General features: G+C 49.3%; 1 protein-coding gene across 2 annotated transcripts; it reads left to right on the plus strand.

Moving 5' to 3' along the window:
- Positions 1-9,044: 9,044 nt before the first annotated feature.
- LOC115520648 (ciliogenesis associated TTC17 interacting protein) lies at positions 9,045-14,793 on the plus strand. 2 transcript variants are annotated; one of them, XM_030325220.1, is made up of 10 exons: positions 9,045-9,094; positions 9,250-9,342; positions 9,670-9,870; positions 10,174-10,229; positions 11,111-11,197; positions 11,386-11,553; positions 12,841-12,965; positions 13,725-13,801; positions 14,116-14,204; positions 14,374-14,793. In XM_030325220.1, the coding sequence occupies exons 1-10, from the start codon at positions 9,070-9,072 to the stop codon at positions 14,602-14,604; spliced, it is 1,152 nt and encodes a 383-aa protein (XP_030181080.1). In that variant the 5' UTR covers positions 9,045-9,069; the 3' UTR covers positions 14,605-14,793. The 2 variants fall into 2 exon arrangements, with proteins under 2 accessions (XP_030181080.1, XP_030181079.1); XM_030325219.1 differs by lacking the exon at positions 9,045-9,094 and having other exon boundaries at positions 9,110-9,342.
- The last annotated feature ends 5,312 nt before the right edge of the window (positions 14,794-20,105 follow it).

The raw sequence follows: 20,105 nt of genomic DNA on the forward strand, positions 1-20,105 counted from the left end.
CCACACCTGGCCACAATTCGGCCTCCCCTCTTAGGCGCCCCTCACCCCAAGCTAGGGACTTTGGCACTGGCCTCCCTATCCTGGACCAGGGCTGCGCTTAGGATGGGCAGGGAGGAAGGGGCCATGGTCCTCACCTTCCTGAAGAAGGGAAGTTCTCTGTGTTCTGTGGTTGTCTCTGGATCACTCCTGTCTTGAACGGGCAAGACTCCAGGGCCAGGTCTCTTTGGGGAAGCCCAGCTTCAGGGGCACTTGGCGACAGTTCTCTGGGGCTGGCAAAACATTTCTGTAGAGCCTTGGGTGACCCTCCCACTGGGGCATCACCCCGAATGACAGATGGCACGTGCTTTTCAAGGTGCTGGAACTGACCGGCCACAACCACGCTGCCTGCCCTTTGCTTGCAAGAGAGCCGGTGCCACCAGCCTTAGGGACTCCGGCTCCATTCCCAGTTCTGTCATTCAACACCCAAGTGACCTCGGGCAAATTTCCCTTCCATGACCTCGGTTTCTCCACCTTCCATAGAGATGACAACCTTGAAGGAGTCAGAACCCTTTCAGGTGCGAGGGACGTACTCAACACTTAGGAGCTTAAAACTGAGAGGAAAATTTATCAGCTGGTGAAATTAAGAAGTGTGGGGTTATATCACGGTGACTTCAGGCACGGCTGGATCCACAGAGTCAAAGGGCAGTTTTATCATTCAGCTCAGTTTTCTTCTGTATTGGTACCCTTCTCTGCCAGGCTTTCTCCCTGCAGTGGAAAGATCATCTCTAAGTGCTAGGCTTCCAGGCCACTAGTTCATCGAATTTAGCAGAACCTCCAGTAATCCCAGAGACTGAGTTTCATTGGCTCAGCTTGAGTCATGTGCCCGACCCTGAACCAATCATAGGAGTTAGGGGAAAGGGCCCCTCTCACTGCCAGGTTAGGTCACATGACCACACTCGGAAGGGCAGTGTCAGACCCAACTGAAAGGTGCCCTGTGTGGAAAATGTCCCCCAAAGTAATAGGGACTCTGGTACCAGAAATGAGGCAAGGCAGCAAAATCATAAATCTTCACCGACAATCCCACTTACTAGAGGCTATTAGGAGAGTCAGATGAGAAAAGGTATATGAGGTCACTTTGGAAAATGGTACATCAGATTCCTGGTGCGATAATTACTTGTATAGAAGAGCATAGGTACGTGGCCACAAAGGTATTTGAATATGTAGTTTTAAAAATAACCAGCAAGTTAGGGCACCTGGATGGCTCAATAAGTGTCTGACTCTCTGTTTCAGTTCAGGTCATGATCTCACGGTTCAGCGGTTCAGGCCCCACATTAAGCTCTGTGCTGACAATGCAGAGCCTGCTTGGGATTCTCTCTCTCCCTCTCTCTCTGTCCCTCCCCTGTGCTCTCTCTCTCAAAATAAATAAATAAACTTTAAAAAATACTGAAAAAAATATGGGGCGCCTGGGTGGCTCAGTCGGTTGAGCGTCCAACTTCGGCTCAGGTCATGATCTCGTGGTTTGTGAGTTCGAGCCCCGCATCAGGCTCCGTGCTGACATTGCAGAGCCTGGAGCCTGCTTCGGATTCTGTGTCTCCCTCTCTCTGCCCCTCCCCCGCTCATGTTGTGTCTCTCTCTGTCAAAAATAAATTAACATTAAAAAAATTTTTTTTAACGTGTATTCATTTTTGAAAGACAGAGAGAGACAGAACACAAGCCAGGGTGGGGTGAGAGGGAGGGGGACACAGAATCCGAAGCACACTCCAGGCTCTGAGCTGTCAGCACGGAGCCCGACGCGGGGCTTGAACTCACAAACCACGAGATCATGACCTGAGCCGAAGTTGGACGCTCAACCGACTGAACCACCCAGGCTCCGCCCCCCCAAAATTTTTTTTAATAAATAAAAAATAAAAAAATAAAAAATACTGAAAAAATAAAAATAGCATTTTTTCCTGAATCACAGGCTGTCTCTAGGGGCAGAAAAGGGAAAAGAGAAGGAACACTAAATGGGCAGACTTAGGGGTTCAAGGGAAGAACGGAGACCAAGGAAGCTGTCGATATGAACATGAAAAGTTTGGGCATACCTGGGTGTGTTCAGGGTGGTCTTAGACCTCCACGGCCCTGGCCACAAATGAAGCCTTTGAAAGTGGGTGGGCAACTAACCCTAACGGTCAATAAACGCTTGGCAATCACACTTACTGAGTTCCTAACTATAGGTACAGCCCCACAAAAGATGCAGAGAAAGCCATCTGTTTCAGGGTTCTTCAGAAAAGCAGAACCAATAGAAAATGAGATGACAGATGGTAGATGATGATAGATGGATGATAGATCGATCAATAGATTGATAGATGATAGATAGATGATAAGGTGGGACAGGGTGGCAGAGAGAGAACTTGGAGAGGGACCAGTCTGGACAGGAATATTGGTTCTGCCTCTGGTTGACTGTGGGTGATGCTACACAGGCATCTCATGTCACCGAGCCTCATTCTGGAGCGGCTGGAAAACTAAATGACATGAATGGTGTTCAGTGAACAGCCTCTCTCTCCTCTTACTGTTATTAATAAACTTAGGGCCAGTCCATCGGGTACAGTAGGACAAACTGATTAAGAACCCAGACTCTGGAGACAGCCCATCCGGATTGGGGTCCACGCTCTCGATTTATTAACTGGGTGACCTTGGGCAAGTTACTTAGCTTTTCTGGGCCTCTGCTTGTCATACGTCCAATGAGGATGTGGCTTGGAAGCTGATTGTGAGGATTAAACGGGTTAACACCTGCAGGGCTGAGCACAGAGTGAGCCCACTCTGTGTTAACAGCTGTTAACAGAGCCGATCCCAGCGGCTGGAGGACACAGGCTGTCCCTGTCACAGGTTCAGAGAGGCCAACTGTCCCACATGGCTACACAGCTGGTATGTCAACCTGGAACCATGTGGCCTTCCACTGGCCTAGCGGCCCTAAGGGGGGATGGTAACAAGGGCCTGTAGCACATCTCTTCCAGAGGTTTAAAAATAAGATTAACAGCGCACCTGGGTGGCTCAGCTGTTAAGCATCTGACTTCGCCTCAGGTCATGATCTCACGGTTTGTGAGCTCAAGCCCCACTTCAGGTAAACCCGAGTCCTGCTTCGGGGGAGCCCCACTTCTCTCTCTCTCTGCCCCTCACTCACTCGTGCCCTCTCTCTCCCTCTCAAAAAATTAGATTAACAAACTGGATGTTGATCCTTCCGTGAACCACTTTGTCAAATTTCTTTCTCTCCTAGCAGCTGGCAGGAAACAGCCAGCACCAGTGGGGAGGGATTTGGGGGGGGTGGGTGAGAGAGAAACCTGGGCTCCCAGGAGCGGGAGCCTTTGCAGACGGGCAGGCGGGAGTCCTGGGCAGCTAGAGGGGCCTGACCAAGGAGAGGCGAGGGGGTAGGGGGAAAACTCCAGAAAGGGTAGAGGGCTCTGGGAGGAAATCTCCCCTCCGGTCAGGAGTTGAGGGAGGTGAAGTGCAGTAAGGAGGGGAACTGCCTGGGCACCCCTCCTCCAAGAGCCTCAAGACCACAATTTGCTTCTTTTTTTCTCTTTGTCCTAATAATCAAACTTTATGTAATTTACATATGAAAGAAATAGGGTTCGCCTTTTTTTGGATTTTATTTAAATCTTCTATTTTTTACCAACAACTTTATTGAGATATAATTTCCATACCACAAAATTCATCCTTTCAAGGAGTACAATTCAGCGGCTTTTAATATATGCACTGTTTTGTGACCATCACCATCTAATTTTAGAACATTTTCATTCGTCCCCCAAAGAAACCCTGTGCCTGTTTGATGTCACTCCGTGCCTCCCCGCACCCACACTCGGCAACCACCGATCTACTTTCTGTCTCCACAGAGTTGCCTCTTCTGGACGTTTCACATAAATAGGATCAGACAATTTGTGGTCTCTTGTGACTTGCTCCTCTCACGTGGCATTTCCTCAAGGCTTATGTTGCAGCACGCATCACGACTTTACTCTTTTAATGGCTGAATAATACTGCATTGTGTATATATGCACCGTGTTTTGTTTATCCACCTGTCAGTTGACAGACAGTTGACTCGTTTCCACTTTTTGCCTATTACGAATCACGATGCTATGAACATTTGGGGTACAGGTTTTTTGCGTAGACAGATGTTTTCAGTTCTCTTGGGTATAGACCTAGGAGTGTAATTGCTAAGTCATACGGTAACTCTACATTTAACTTTTTGAGGAACAAACTACTTCCTAAAGTAGTTGTACGTTCTCTTAATGCCCTGGCAGTCTCCATGTGCAGAGAAACGCTTATTCAGAATTCACTCAAAATAAAATTTAAAAAATAATAAAATTAGAGGCACCTGGCTAGTTCAGTTGGTAGAGCATGCAACTCTTTTTTTTTTTTTTAAGTTTATTTATTTATTGTTGAGGGAGAGAGAGAGAATGAGAGCTGCTTAACTGACTGAGCCACCCAGGCACCCAGAAGCATGCAACTCTTGATCTCCGGGTCGTGAGTTCAAGCCCCACATTGGGCATGGAGCTTACTTAAAAAATAATAATAATAAATAAAATTTTAAAAGATACTCAATTTCTTAAATTGCAAAATTTTAAGCATGAGCATTTTTAAAACTTTTAAGTTCAACTTATCAGCCATATTTTAATTATACATCCAGTAAATGTTAATAATAACTTTTAAGGGGGCTTTAATTAATAATTGGTCCTCTTTTCAGGCCTAGGTGGCTCAATCAGTTGGGCATCCAACTTAGGCTCAGGTCATGATCTCCCAGTTCATGAGTTTGAGTCCCATGTCGGGCTCTGTGCTGACAGCTCAGAGCCTGGAGCCTGCTTCAGATTCTGTGTCTCCCTCTCTCTCTGCCCCTCCCCAGCTCACGCACGCTTTCTCACTCTCTCAAAAATAAATAAAAACATTTTAAAAACTTTAAAACAATTGGTCCTCTTTTCAAAATTAAAACTGCTTTAAGCAGTTTATGTTGTACTTATTCATTCCAGATATTCCATTTCTTTTTTAAAAGCAATTGATCATATATGTCGATTATATCTCATAAAGCTGGAAAAAGGTAAAGTAAAATAGAAAGAATTCCATGCTCTTAAAAAAAGAGAAACGAGCCCCCAAGCACTTTAATTGCAGTCTGATTAGAAGTAAAGACAGAGGGGCGCCTGGGTGGCACAGTCGGTTAAGCGTCCGACTTCAGCCAGGTCACGATCTCGCGGTCCGTGAGTTCGAGCCCCGCGTCGGGCTCTGGGCTGATGGCTCAGAGCCTGGAGCCTGTTTCCGATTCTGTGTCTCCCTCTCTCTCTGGCCCTCCCCCGTTCATGCTCTGTCTCTCTCTGTCCCAAAAATAAATAAACGTTGGAAAAAAAAATTAAAAAAAAAAAAAAGTAAAGACAGAAACATAGTAAATTTTAAGGTTTTTTAAAAAATGTTTTGGTTGTACTTACAATCCCAGTAAGAATTTACCTTCAACGTTCAGTCTAAATCAACTATTCAATGGCTCAATGTATTTATGTATTTTAAGATGTTGTGTTTATTTGTTTTTAAGAAATCTCTACACCCAACGTGGGACTCAAACCTACAACCCCAAGATCAAGAGTCACACACTCCACCGACCAAGCCAGCCAGTTGCCATTCAACTGCCTGATTTAAATCAGCATCTCAAGACATCTTTTAAGCACCCTTCCATCCCAAATTCTTTTAAAGAACTTGAAATACTAAAGATGCACAACATAACACACAAAAAAATTAATATTGTGAGTTCGATTTTCTTAAGCAGTTCCACACATAATTCTGAATCTTCCTGAAGATGGGGTGCCTGCGTCACTCGGTTGGTCAAGCATCAGACTCTTGATTTCAGCTTAGGTCATGATCCCAGGGTCATGAGATCAAGCCCCACATCAGGCTCTGCACTGAGCATGGAGCTTGCTTAAGATTCTCTCTCTCTCTCCCGGGGTGCCTGGGTGGCTCAGTCGGTTAAGCGTCCAACTTGGGCTCAGGTCATGATCTCACAGTAGGTGAGCTTGAGCCCCGCATCGGGCTCCATGCTAACAGTTCAGAGCCTGGAGCCTGCCTTGGATTCTGTGTCCTTCTCTCTCTCTGCCCCTCCCCTGCTCGCACTCTGTCTCTCTCTCTCTCTCTAATAAATAAACATTAAAAAAAAAAAAAGATTCTCTCTCTCTGCCCCTCTCCCGGCCTTATACAGCCTCATACATGCCCTCTCTCTCTCTCATAAATAGAGATGATAGATAGATCTCCCCAAAGTGGAATGGATAGATAATCTATGAGAAGACATTTGAAGATTACCTTCTCAAGTGCTATGGTGGGGGTCGGGGGAACAACTTCTTAAGTGACTGAAGTTTCTCAACAAGATTTTTCTTTTTTTTTTTGTGACTCTATCGGGCTGAACCTCCTACAGCTGCTATGATGCAGACTCTAACACTTCCAAGGTCGGGACCAGATAGCCCACAGCTGGGGTTTGAGTCATATCAGACCTCAATTACCGTCTTTGTCACTAATCACTACCCATGTTGTAGCGCCTCTCATTTGAATTCAGTGTATCATCTATTTACAGTTTCAGTTTTCTTTGAATTCTCTCTAACCCTGGAGCCAGACTGCCTCCAGTTGAGTCCTGACTCTTCCAATTAGAGTTGACCCTTGAACAATGTGGGGGTTAGAGGGGCTGACACTCCCCCTTTTCCTGCACAGTTGAAAGTCTGGTACAGTAGTAACTCCTGGCTGGTTCAGTTGGTGGGGCATGTGACTCTTGATCTCAGGGTCATGAGGTCAAGCCCCATGTTGGGTGTAGATATTACTTAAATAAATAAATAAACTTAAGGGGCGCCTGGGTGGCTCAGTCAGTTGAGCACCTGACTCTTGATTTTGACTCAGGTCATGATCTCAGGGGCATGGGATCGAGCCCCACATCAGGCTCCTCATTGAGCATGGAGTCTGTTTAAGATTGTCAGGGCACCGGGGTGGCTCAGTTGGATTAAGGGCCTGACTTCAGCTGAGGTTGTGATCTCACAGTTCGGTTCATGAGTTCAAGCCCCACATCAGGCTCTACACTGATAGTGCAGAGCTTGCTTGGGATTCTCTCTCCCTCTCTCTGCCTCTCCCCTGCTCACACGCGTGCTCTCTCTCTCTCTCTCTCTCTTGCTCTCTCTCTCAAAATAAAAATTAAAAAAACTTTAAACAAAAATAGAGATTTTTAAAAAAAAGATCCTCTCTCCCTCTGCCCCTCTCCCCCACTCTTGCACTCTCTCTAAAAATAAATAAATGGGGGCACCTGGGTGGCTCAGTCAGTAGAGTGTCTGACTTCGGCCTAGGTCATGATCTCACTGTTCTGGAGTTCGAGCCCCACGTCGGGCTCTGTGCTGACAGCTCAGAGCCTGGAGCCTGTTTCAGATTCTATGTCTCCCTCTCTCTCTCTCTGCCCTTCCCCGACTCGTGCTCTGTCTCTCTGTCTCTCTCTCTCAAAAATAAAAATTAAATTTTTAAAGATAAAAATAAATAAATAAATAAACTTTAAAAAAGTAAATAAGACTTAACACTGCATAAGGGGCACCTGGGTGGATCAGTCGGTTGAGCACCTACTGATTTTGGCTCAAGTCATGATCCCAGGGGCATGGAATTGAGCCCCACGTTGGGCTCCTCACTGGGTGTGGAGTCTAAGATTAGCTCGCTCGCTCGCTCTCTCTCTCTCTCTCTCTCTCGGGGCACCTGGGTGGAGCAGTCGATTAAGCATCCAACTCTTGATCTCGGTTCAGGTAATGATCTCGCAGTGCGTGGGTTGGAGCCCCGCACTGGGTTCTGTGCTGAGGGTGCCGAGCCTGCTTGGGATTCTGTCTCCTTCTCTCAGCCCCTCCCCCACTGGTACCCTCGTTCTCAAAATAAATAAATAAACTTAAAAAAATTTTTTTTAATTTCTTTCTCTCTCGGGGCACCCGGGTGACTCAGTCGGGTAAACGTCTGACTCTTGATTCCAGCTTAGGTCGTGATCTCACAGTTTCATGAGTTTGAGCCCCAAGTCAGGCTCTGCACTGACCATGTGAAGCCTGCTTGGGAGTCTCTCTCTCTACCTCTCTCTCTGCTCCTCCTCCCCACTCATGCTCTCTCTCACTCTCTCAAAATAAACAAATAAAGCTAAAAGGGGGGAAAAAAGCCTTAACATTTTGTTTAAAGAAAAAAAGAAAATTCGGGTAAAATTACTAACAGCCTACTATCGACCCGAAGCCTTACAGATAATGCAAACGGTTAACACATATTTTGTATGTTATATGTATTATATACAGTACTCTTCCAATAAAGTAAGCTAGAGAAAATGTTATTAAGAAATCATAAGGAAGAGAAAATACATTTACAGTACTGTACTATACTTCTTGAAAAATATCCACATATAAGTGGCAGTTCAAACCCGTGCTGCTCAAGGGTCAACTGTATGGACTGGGTCAACCTGGAAAACATTTAACCTCTCGGGGCCTCAGTTTTCTTAGCCATACAGTGCAGGGGGGAAAGCATCTACCCACAGGGTTAGTCTGAGTATTAAATGAGATCACGTATGTGCAGCCTCCAGAACAGTGTCTGGCCTGCCGTGAGCATGGTTTAAGGGTTTGTGGTCACTGTCGTTGTTATCGCCATCACTCTTACATGCAGCACTATTCACGTGGCATCTGACTGGGTTCTATGCACGTGAGGCCATGTCTGACTCAGGGCCACAACTTCTAAAGTCATTCTTTTTTTCTTTTTTTAGATTCCTTTTTTTTTTTTTTTTTTTTTTTAAGTACTCTCCACATCAAAAGGGGGGCTCAAACTCACGACCCGGAGATCAAGGTTTGCATGCTCTTCTGACTGAGCCAGCCAGGGCTCCCTAAGGTCATTCTAGTGACCCCTGTCATCCCCCTGCCGTGTCAAATGCTCCCTCTGCAGGACAATACTTCAGACATGGCCTGAGCCCCAGACCACAGTTCCTACCATTGCTTTCAAGGTCTGGTGGTTTAGTGAGGTGTGTTGGTGGCCCTTTAAGAGGCGATAGCTGGCTTCCGGTTGCCATAGAGACAGCTGAACACAGATCGGGTAGCAGAAAGCAGGATGTCCTCCAAACATCAATCCACAGGTGGGAAGAGGGCTGGCAGGACTAGAAGCTGAAGGGGCATCTTCTCCCTCACAATCCTCCTTGGGGTGGCCTTGGAGGATTCTGCTTTGAGGACCCCTGTCCCATGCCTGTCCTTCTCCCCAAGAATGCCATCTCAGCCTTTCCTCTGTCCCTAGGCCCCAGAGCCAAGGACCACCAGCCCTCAGCCCGCGAGAGTTCGCCACCCCTAGAGGCCAATGCCGAAGCCATCCACTTCCTCAACAACCTCCGTGAGCCTGGACAGTGCAGGGGGCGGGGGGGGGGGGCGGCAGGAAGAGAGAAGACACAGCCCTGGCCCACGGTTCTCTCAGCCTTGATTGGCCTGAGACTCAGAAAGCAACGGGGGGGGGGGGGGACCTATTTGTCAATAACCATCAAGGAAGGACCCCAAGGACATGGGGACTTGGGGGGGGGAGGGGTCTTCATCCGCTGGCTGCAGAGGCCAAGGGAACGAGGCAGGAGCTGCCTGAGACACGTGGGATGAGGAGAGGGTCAGAGAGTCGGGCGGGGGGGGGGGGCTGGGGCTTTATCTGCCCCCATGGGACCCTCACCCCCAGAGCAGGAGGAGCTGCAGATGCTGCTGTTCTCCGAGACCCTGGCCATGGTCTCAGACACGGGGGAGCCTGAGGGAGAGCTGACCATCGAAGTGCAGAGAGGGAAATACAAAGACGAATTTGGCGTTATGTCGCACTGCCTCCTCGTGCACGCCTTTAGCCAGGGCTTCGTGGACAAAATGCTCTGCGGAATCTCCCTCCTGGGTAGAGCTCTTGCTGCCTGACTGGCTTCACCTCCATCCTTCCTCCCACCCCTCCCCCCATGCCTAGGACCTTTGCTCAGGACCAACCCTCCACTTCACCTTGGGAGTAGAATGAGGCAAAGAGGAGTATGGGAGGTGGGGGTGACGGGGAGATTCATCACAGCCACAGACTTAAGACAAGAGCACCACCTAGTTTTTCCCACTGTCACACTGCACCTGAGTCCTCCAGCCTGGGCCACCACCCTGCCTCCCTGCAATCTCCAGTCCTGTCCCCGGTGATGGCGACGTTCTCCTCCTACCCCAGGCTATCTTTCGTGGGACCTGCATATCATAGAACAACATACCCAGGAGTTTATCAAGGTACCTCCTGGGGCCCCCAGCTTTGGTTCCAAACCAGGTGTCAGAATAGAGACCCTGGGAGAGAGGGAGGGAAGAAGTGGGGGGGGGTGCTCAGTGGAATGTTACCCCAACTGTCCCCGAGTTACCCTGCAATCCCCACCACACACAACCTGGAAGCCAATCTATCGGGGGCAGCAGGTGGCTTCTCATGACCTTCTCCTAATACAAAACCTTGGAAGCCCAGCATCTTCCGGGGGGCCACGCGGGCTGGCCTTTCCCAGAGTCTGGCCTTTCCCAAGGGCCTGTCACTACCTCGCCTCCAAATTCTCCTGCTCTGTGCCTCCCACACCCTGCCCCGGCCACCTCGCTGACTCCTGGAACATGAACCATTTTACACATTGGAAACCTACTCATGCCTAAGAACCTTCCCACAGAAACCATTCCCATCTTTTAAAACCCATATTCTAAAGTGCATATGCTTTTGAACTTCGAATTACACCATAACACGCCTTCTGTTCTTTTTTGTTAAAGTTTTAAAAAATGTTTATTTATTTATCCTTGAGAGAGAGAAAACACAAATGGGGGAGGGTCAGAGAGAGGGGGAGACACAGAATCCGAAGCAGGCTCCAGGCTCTGAGCTGTCAGCACAGAGCCTGACTGGGGGCTCAGACTCACCAACCACAAGATCGTGATCTGAGCCAGTCAGACGCTTAACTGACTGAGCCACCCAGGGACCCCTGCCTTCTGCTCTTGAACTTTACTACATATGGAAGATTTTCTATCCAAACTTTCCTCAGTTTTGTCGTTTATAAAGGAGAACGGGCCAGGTGGCTTCTGGGGGGGTCCTGTTCGTGTACAGTCGGGTGAGCTCCCGATTCCCCTCTCTGTGCTCTGGCCCTTAGTTGCACATCCTCCCCATGGAGAGGAAGATGAGTCTGGTGAGGCAGGATGACCAGCTGGTCATGACCAGAAGTGTCAAGGAGGGTGAGGTAAGGGTGAGAGACAGGTGGGAGCCGTACCCCACGTCCTCTTGGAAGCCGAGAGAAGGGGCCAGATTGTGTCAGACCAGAAGCCTGGCATGGGGACTCAGCAAGGACCATATGCCCAATAACTGGCTTTCCCGTCCTCCTCACCCCTTCCCAGATCAACATCCCTGACCCGGATTTTTCCTGAACAGGAAGTGAAGACCGAAGTGACTTTTTTCCCCTGGAGCTCAACTGTGGGCTTCGTCTCCGAGGCTGCCAACCTGCTGTTGCTGAGGGTGATGGCTTGGCGTCAGCTGGTGCCCAGCGACGCCCGTTTCCTGGCCTTGGACACAGAGGGCAAACTCTGCTATTCCACTTATGTAAGGGGTCTCCCTGGAGGGGGGGAGGGGGACTTGGCCTGGGGGAAACCAGAAGGGGCACAGAGATCGCTGAGGTGGGAGAAAAGCCAGCTTGGGGGTGAAAGAAGGAGTGGGCTGGGGCCATGGAGGTGGGACTTCCGGGGCAGAGCCCCAGCAAGACCGCCTTCGTTAGAAGATCACGTTTGACACAGGTGGAGTGGATAAGAGGCACCGAAGCTGTGCGCGGTTGAGAGAAGCAATGCTTTTTGCACCACGGTCAGTCCAGGAAAAGTAAATATAGTGGAGGGCTGCTTTTAGAGACGCATTTTTTAAATATCAGGAAATACACCATTTCCAACGGCACTTAAATGCTCTTTTATTGTGTCTCAGACGGGAAGGGTGTTTTTTCTCTTTTATTGTGGCTAAAACTAATCAACACACCTAGGACTTCCTGCAACGGGAGATTTTAAAGATGTGCCTCTCAACACACATTTTGGGGGCCGCCTGGGTGACTCGGTTAAGTGTCCGGCTCTTGATTTCAGCTCAGGTCATGATTTCATGGTTCGTGGGCTGGAGCCCCGAGTGGGGCTCTGCCCTGACAGTGCAGAGCCTGCTTAAGATTCTCTCTCTCTCTCTCTCTCTCTCTATCAAAATAAGTAAATAAACAGTTTTTAAAAATAAAAACACAAACACACATTTTTGAGGCTGATTTGACCAGCTTTGTAAAGGACGTTCTAGTCTTTTCTATCACAAACAACAAACAGCAATGTGTCTGGCACAAACAGGCACACCTCACGTCCCCCCATCTTCTTTGAAACACACGTTTTATGCTAGCACTTTTTCCCCATGGCCACAGCCAGTACAGGGGTTTAAGTTTTAGCTACAACAGGGCAGTCTGCCTGCAGCATGGGCCCAAGGCGGCCACAGACCTCAATCTAGCCCCCTCCTCAGAGCATCACCGGCCCCTCCCTCAAATTGCCCAGCGTCCCTCACTCCCCGCCCCACATGCTCCCACCTAATCGGTTGAGCCTCATCCCTGTAACTGACTCGGCCAACTAGAAGCCCTTGGTCATCCAGATGATACAGGTAGGGTTGGGGCACAAGCAGCATGGAACTGGATCCCTAGGAGGGGGTCTCCACTTAACTCGGGGGTGCATCTCAAATCCTGTGGTGCCTGAGGGTCTGGACAGTCAAGGGTTGCTAATCACTGACAAGAAATGAAGCGGCAAAGTGAAGAGGGCCAGGGTGAGATGTGGGGAGACCCTGTTGGGTATCCACCTCGCTTCCCTCCATCTTGGCTGCTGCCAGCAAGCCCTGGGCATCCAGACGATCCAGGTGGGCCACCAGGAGGTGGATGTGTTCATCGTGGAGCAGACTGTCCACTCCGATAAAGGCATCCCTGGTTCCTGCCAGTTCTACCTGCTCTCTGATGGGTGAGCTTCTGACAGTGGGGCCCAGGGGGCAGTGTTGAGCACAAGCATGGGTGCTCCATCTTGGGGGCCGGCTTTATCCCCACCATTCGCTCTCCCTTCACATATTTACCATTCTCCTGATGCCTGCCGTGCCTCCCGAGCCCTCACCAAAGAGCTCTGAACAGCTGAGGAGGTCACTGCTGACCCCACAAGGCCTAAGGCATAGTAGCTAAAGCGGCTGCCACGGGTGGTGGGTGTGATACTGAAGAACACCAAGGTTTGAACAACTTGATACCCGATAGGATAGAATCAAAGTGCTGGGGAAAGCATCCTGGCGCCCTCACTGCCAAGCTGGCACCAGCGCGGCCCAGGCACCAAATCAGAAGAAAATTGGTGGGGAGGGGGGAAAGAATTTGTTTCTTGAAATTTCCAAAGAGGTATTGATATCATCATTTGTTACACTGGAAAAAAAGTAATCAGAACATTGCTGGCTTTCCTTATTTGATAACTTAGGGTGTTGTTTTTATTTTGAGCATCACATAGCCCGGAGGCTCATCATTTTTAGTGCTAAAGGTCTCATGCCAGACCTGGCACACCAGCACGCGGCAAAAAGGGCATGAACGGGAAAAGCAGGGGCCATCATCTGGGGATCTAGAAATGAACACAACCCTGGAACTCAAGCAGGGTGTTGGGGACCAGTGAAGGGAGACCCCCAGGACGGCTCTCAAGGGAGTGGGCTGGTCTGGGAAGCCCCCCACTCATGTCTGTGTTGTACCCCAGGCACCTGGCCAAGAGGATCCAGGTGGGTTCCCCTGGGTGCTGCATGATCACCAAGATGCCTGTTTTGAGGGACAAGGGTGAGTGAAGCCTCTGGCCGGTGGAAGAGTGAAGGAGAGGTGGGAACACCTGGGGCCTTCCAGGGTGCAGGGGCTGGACTGAGTGTGGGATCAGCACCTGAAATCAGATGGAGAAGTTTTGCCCTCTAGCCCCTGACCCCAAGGCAATTAGGGGAGGATCATTTTGCAGGGAACTCCTTCTGGCAACTCTGGCCAGGTGAGCAGAACCCTGGGCTTTTCCCCGAGCCTGCCATTTGGGTGTTCTTGGGCATCCCTCTGTACGTGGGGAAGGTTCCGGGGCTGGGGGTGTGCAGCCTTCCTCCCTCCCCACCCAGATGAGATCGAGCCTGCCCCGGTGTTTGAGAAGAAGCCCCTGGTGTGGGAGGAGGATATGGAGCTCTACTCGAGATTCCTGGGCCGGAAGGTGAGAGAGGCTGCGGTCAGCCTGGGGTCCCCGTTCCTCTCCCCCCTCACCCAGCATAAACCCCACCATTACTGATGTCCCTCGGTGCCGGCTGGAAACGCACACCCCGAGGGAGCGAAGGGAGGGGCGCTGGGTCCGCGGGTCGCGCTCACGCTCGGCCCCCCGCCAGGAGGAGCTGCGTGTCAGCCACAACAGCTACCTGCGGCAGCACCCCGAGGCCCAGGCGCTCATCTCGGACTTCCTGCTCTTCCTGCTTCTGCGCCGGCCGGCCGACGTGGTCACCTTCGCCGCCGAGTACTTTGGGCCGTTCGCGAAGCGCAACCCGCCGACCCCCGCCTTGCGCTCCTCCAGCCGGCCCAGCCCCTTCCGCTCGCTGGACCCGGAGCGCCCCACCGACTAGGGCTGGCCCGGCGCCGCGTGCGGGGACGCGCAGGGAGCGGGGCATCCCTGTCCCCCGAGGGGATCCAGAGGGACTCACTCCGGAAGCGCGCCTTTTGGACTGCGGTTTGGGGGGGAAATAAACGGGGCGCCTCCGCGGTTCCGCTGTGAGCGCCGGAACCTTCCCTGGCCAGACTATTGTGTTTTGGCTAAAAACAGGAACTGTTCACAGTTTGTCCGCGAATTTCAGTCTTTTTCCGAGAGGCTATGATCAATATCCCTGTTTTACAGAGAAGAAAATAAAGGCGCAGAAAGGTTAAGTAACTCCTAGAGTTAGTACGTAGGAAGCAGGATTCGAACCTGGACGTCGGGAGCCAAAACCCACACCCTTAGTCACCGGGTTAGTGGGGATAAAGGGGCGGGGCTTCCTGGCCCTCAGAATCTTTCTGGATGTCACTAAGCATAAACCAAACTGCCCTCCTCCCCACCCCCTCAACCAAGAAAAATGCAGGCGGGGGGGGGGGGGCGGTTAACCTGGATCACCACTGGCCCTCGCTCATCACCTCTGAAGCCTCCCAAAACCCACTGGCCGCCAGCTCTCGCACTCCGCCTCTTTTTCCGCTGACACACAGGAACCCCCAAACTGTGTGCAGGGTCCCCCGTTACCGACTCTCTGAGAAAAAGGATAGGCCGGCGATCATCGACTCCTTTAGGCCCCTTGCGCAATGTCGGTCTGGCCAATGGCTCGTTCCTGCCCAGGGCTGGGCGCGGCTCCTTAGCAAATGTTAGGCAAGCTTCTCACGGGCAGCTGGTAATGGGGGTGCAGGCTCCATCTGTCCATCTATTCACTCGTGGGCCTGCCTCTTCCAGACGAGGGAGCCCGGAGAAGCTCTGTACTATGGTGAGTATGGCCGTGACCCAGGACTCAGGGAAGCGAGGCTTCATGGAGAACAATCACTGGGAAGAATTTCTAAAAATATCTTTTATTGCCCCCATCCCTTATTTCAAAAGAAATACATGTTCACTAGAGAAAACTGGGAAAAGCATGACAAACCAATAGAAGAAAATGAATTCACCCCAGTTTCTCAACCTAGAGGCAGTCACTCTTAACATTCTGGCAAATACCCTCTTCACTCATTTTTCTATGCATAAAAGTGGCCAGTGTTTGTTCACCATTTACTCTGACAAGCAGCTTTTTGTTTGGTTACTGATTTAACACGATCTTTTTTTTTTTTTTAATTATTGCAATATAGTTGCAATACAGTGTTAATTAGCGACACATCAAGCACTTTTTTTTTTTTTAAGTGATCTCTATACCCAACGTGGGGCTCGAACTCACAACCCCAAGATCAAAATCTCATGCTCTTCTGACTGAGCCAGCCAGGAGCCCCCATGTCAAGCACTTATATAGAATGTTTGATCTGGTCTTTACAACTTCATGGGACTTTTTTTCTTTTTTAACAAAAATGAAATCATACAGCAATAAGTGCCCATTGACTGATAATTACATTCTTAATTATATTTTTTACAAGTTTAAAACATGACAGATAAAGCTGGAAACTTCTGACCCCAATCTCCTTGTGTTTTGTAACTTTTTTCCTGCATTATAAGTGGCTTTATATTTTGAAAAGAGTTCCATGGCATTACACAGTCATCTATTTTTTTAATGTTTAAAATTTTTGAAGGGGAGAGAGACAGGGTGTGAGCAGGGGAAGGGCAGAGAGAGAAGAAGACACAGAATCCAAAGCAGGTTCCAGGCTCTGAGCTGTCCGCAAAGAACCGGATGCGGGGCTCAAACTCATGAGCCCTGAGATCATGACCTGAACCGAAGTCGGTCGCTTAAATGACTGAGCCACCCAGGTGCCCCAGCATGGTCATCTATTTTTGATGCCTCTACCATAATTTGACCAACCTCCCCCTGCCCCCGGGCCCCCCACAGCCTGCTTTTGAGTTTTGTTTTCAGGGTTTGGGAGGGGCTACTACAATCACCGTTGCACTGAACATCTCTGTAGTTAAATCTTTGCATCAATCAACAATCCTGAAGGATACATGCGCTGTGCTTGTTGAATTCATCTTAAGGTTGGTTGGTTTGATTATTTGTTTTAACATTCCCAAATTCTACACGTGTAGGATTTTTATTAAGGATTTTTATTAAAGCATTCCAGGCAGAGAAAAAGACATGAGTGAAGAGTTAAAGTAGAAATGTGTAATGCGTGTTTATGGTCTAGAGCAGCATTGTGTGACAGAACTTTCCGCAGTGATGGAAATGTTCTGTATCTGTGATGTCCGTTGTGGTAGCCACTAGGCATATGTGGCCGTGGAGTACTAGAAATGTGACTAATATGACTGAGGAACTGGAGTTTTACCTTAAGTTTGTTACTATTATTTTTTATTTTAAGTAGGCTCCATGCCCCAACATGGGGCTTGAACTCACGCCCCTGAGATTAAGAGTTGCATGCTCTACTGACTGAGCCGGCCAGGCGCCCCTACTTTAATTTTAATTTCAATTTAGCCACGTGTGGCTCGTGGCTACCATATTGGACAGCAACAGCTCTGGAGGGTAAGATCTCTTCATTCAACCAGGTACTAAGCTCAGCAATCCTGGTCCCTTCCACGTGCCAGGATTGTTCTGGGCAGTGGGAAATCAGCAACGACAAGACAAAGTCACTGTCCTCATGATGCTTACAGGTTGCATGGGGAGATAGGTAACAAACACAAGAAGTAATTTCATATGTGCAATTCCGGACATTTATGAAAAAAAATAGGGGCACCTGGGTCGCTCAGTCAGTTGAGCGTCCAACTCTGGATTTCTGCTCTGGTCATAATCTCACAGTTGGTGAGATTGAGCCCCACGTCCAGCTCCACGCTGACAGTGCAGAGCCTGCTTGGGATTCTCTCTCTCCCTCTCTGCTCCTCCCTGCCCCATCAAAATAAGTGAATCAATGTTTTAAAAAGAGCATATTTTTAAAAATAATAATAAAGCCAAGTCGTGGGGAGAAAGTGACTCAAGGTTGGAGGAACGGGGGCTGAGACTTCAGGGAGGGCCTTCCTGACGTCTCACTTGAGCTGGAACCTGAAGGAATGACAAGGGATCAGACCTGTGAAGACTTGTGGGAAAAGCATCGTGGGCAGACAGAGCAGCAAATGCAAGGGCCCTTGAGCACAGCATGCTGCAGTCAGAAGGCCAGGACGGCTGGAACACAATATGGCAGGAGAGGCTGGGGTTCCAGAGTGCTCAGTCATGGTGACATAGGCACGGCTGGGTCGACAAGGGCCCCCCACACCCCAGGCCCTGGCAAGTTCACTTCATCTGTAGAGAACTGAAACTGAGGTCGCTCAGTGCACGCAGAACATTCCCACAGAGATCTTCAGAGTCCCCTCCGGTCCTTGATGCTCTGCGGCAGCAGGGGAGGGGGAGGGTCAGCGACATCTGACCCACAGAGATCCTTCCTCTGCTGAGCTCCCTGTATCAGGCAACTTACAAAGAAGCCCACCTCTCCCCTGCCTGCTCTGTGACATCCATTTCAAAACGGGTCTGCTTTTAGATCTTATCATTTGTCCCCTGAACTTCTATGACCCCTTTCTCTTGCTCCATAATACCAAGACATATGTGTCTCTGAACAAAGAAAAAACAAACATTGAGCACTTCTGAAGCAACAAGCACTTGACTAGGATCTGGGGACGCTATGGGAGGATTAGGGCCAGGCCCTACCTGCATGACACACAGCCTAGAAGAGAAGAGACATCAGTCAGGATCCCATAGATGAACGTGTGAATGCGGACCATAGAAGGTGCTAAGAAGGAAATGTATACATGCAGCAGGGGAACGTTTCATGTGCACCTGACCTGGTAAAGGGAGCCCAGGGAGGCAGAGGGAAATGAATAGTGATAATAGTAAGAACAAGTACTATATAGCGCTTTTTATTCTAATCCCTCTCCACACGGTAATTCTTGTGATTCTCACAGCACCCCTGTGAGGTAGGTTCTATCATTGTACCCATTTTACAGAAGAGGGAAAGGTTAAAGCCAAGACCATGCAGCTGGCCAGTGGAAGAGCCAACATTTGGACCCAGGGGGTTGGCTCGAGTCCATGTATAAATTCACTCTGATAAACAGATCAGATGTGGCTCTCTGGAAACAGATCCCAGAACAGAGAAGAGGCACCTTCTTGCTTTAGAAACTCCCCAAATAGGCTTGAACCGTGCACTGTCTCTCTCCTTTCCCAGGCATCCAGAAGCTGCGCGTTCCCTCCCGCACTATCCCTGACAGCAGCCTCACTGCTGAGTTGCCTGAGTACGTGGGAAAGGCATTGTGCTGAGGGAGCACACAGCCTGGTCCTGGAGAAATCAAAGAAGGCTTCCTGGAAGAGGTCACACCACAGCTGAGTCCTGGAGGACAAAAGGCTGTTTGCCAGGCAAAGGTGTGGAGGATGTTTGAGGATAGGCAGCGTCCTGGAGGTGAGAGGGAGGGAGGATTGAATGAGCCTCTGCAGGGGGTTCAGGATGAGACGGTGAAGGGTCTGGGAACCCAACAAAAACACTGTCTGCTGTCCAGGAAACTGAGAGACCCTGGAAGTGGGTTAAGCAAATGCCTGCATGCCTGCCCGTTTCCATGTTTTCTTTCCTCCCACCAGAAGCCGTAGGGAGCAGATAAACTAAGACCATGCTACAGATAGATGGAGCCCTGTAAGAAAAATCTTGGGGCGCCTGAGTGGCTCAGTGTGTTAAGCTCAGGTTTTAAACTAAGGTCTTTTGGCTCAGGTCATGATCTCCTGGTTCGTGGGTTCAGGCCCCACGTCGGGCTCTGTGCTGACAGCTTGGAGCCTGGAGCCTGCTTCGCATTCTGTGTCTCCCTCTCTCTGCCCCTTCCCCCACCCCTCAAAAATAAACAAACATTTAAAAAATTAAAAAAAAAAAAAAAAAAAGGAAAGTCTTACATTTTAACATTTGATGATAGAATATAACCCCAGGGCTGGTAATGTCTTTGGAAGGTGTAGCTATGGCCTTCCGAATCTCTGTCATGTGCCTCCTTTCCTTTGGTTAAATCTGCTGTTCCCCCAACACCAGCATTCATGATAAAACCTGTTCTTGTTCAGTTTGATGGTTTTCTCATTTTGTTTTATGATATAGTGCATGGAATTGTCCTCTGTTAATCATCACAAATGTCCCATGTTTGAGTCCCACTGCATCCAAAGGCTTTGGTGGGCAAGACTGAGAATCAAACCATCACAGGCAGCAATATTTGTAGCATTATTTGTAGCAAATGCTCCAAAAGAAGCATTTGGAGTTCCAAAGAACTGAGAGTAACCAATGCCATGTTGGAACCCAGTTTACAAAAGCAACTAACTAGAGTTCTCAGTGCATTTCTTGGGCTTCACAAAAACTCTAAAGGGTAAGTACTTTTATTATCCCCCCCTCTCCAGGCGAGGAAACTGAGGGCCTAAGAAACTTGCCTAAGTCACAGAGCTAGTAAGTAATGCAAACGCAGGCCATTTGATTCCAGATGCTCTGGTGGATTTTTTTT

The sequence above is a fragment of the Lynx canadensis genome, chromosome C1, assembly GCF_007474595.2.
Source record: "Lynx canadensis isolate LIC74 chromosome C1, mLynCan4.pri.v2, whole genome shotgun sequence".
NCBI classification, from domain to species: Eukaryota; Metazoa; Chordata; class Mammalia; order Carnivora; family Felidae; genus Lynx; species Lynx canadensis.

Excerpts from the sequence above, each read along its gene's own strand:
- LOC115520648 (XM_030325219.1), top strand. The coding sequence starts at position 9,198 with ATGCCTGTCCTTCTCCCCAAGAATGCCATCTCAGCCTTTCCTCTGTCC. Across the intron at positions 9,871-10,173 it reads CTGCGGAATCTCCCTCCTGG|GCTATCTTTCGTGGGACCTG; the intron begins GTAGAGCTCTTG and ends CTCCTACCCCAG. Across the intron at positions 13,802-14,115 it reads GCCTGTTTTGAGGGACAAGG|ATGAGATCGAGCCTGCCCCG; the intron begins GTGAGTGAAGCC and ends CTCCCCACCCAG.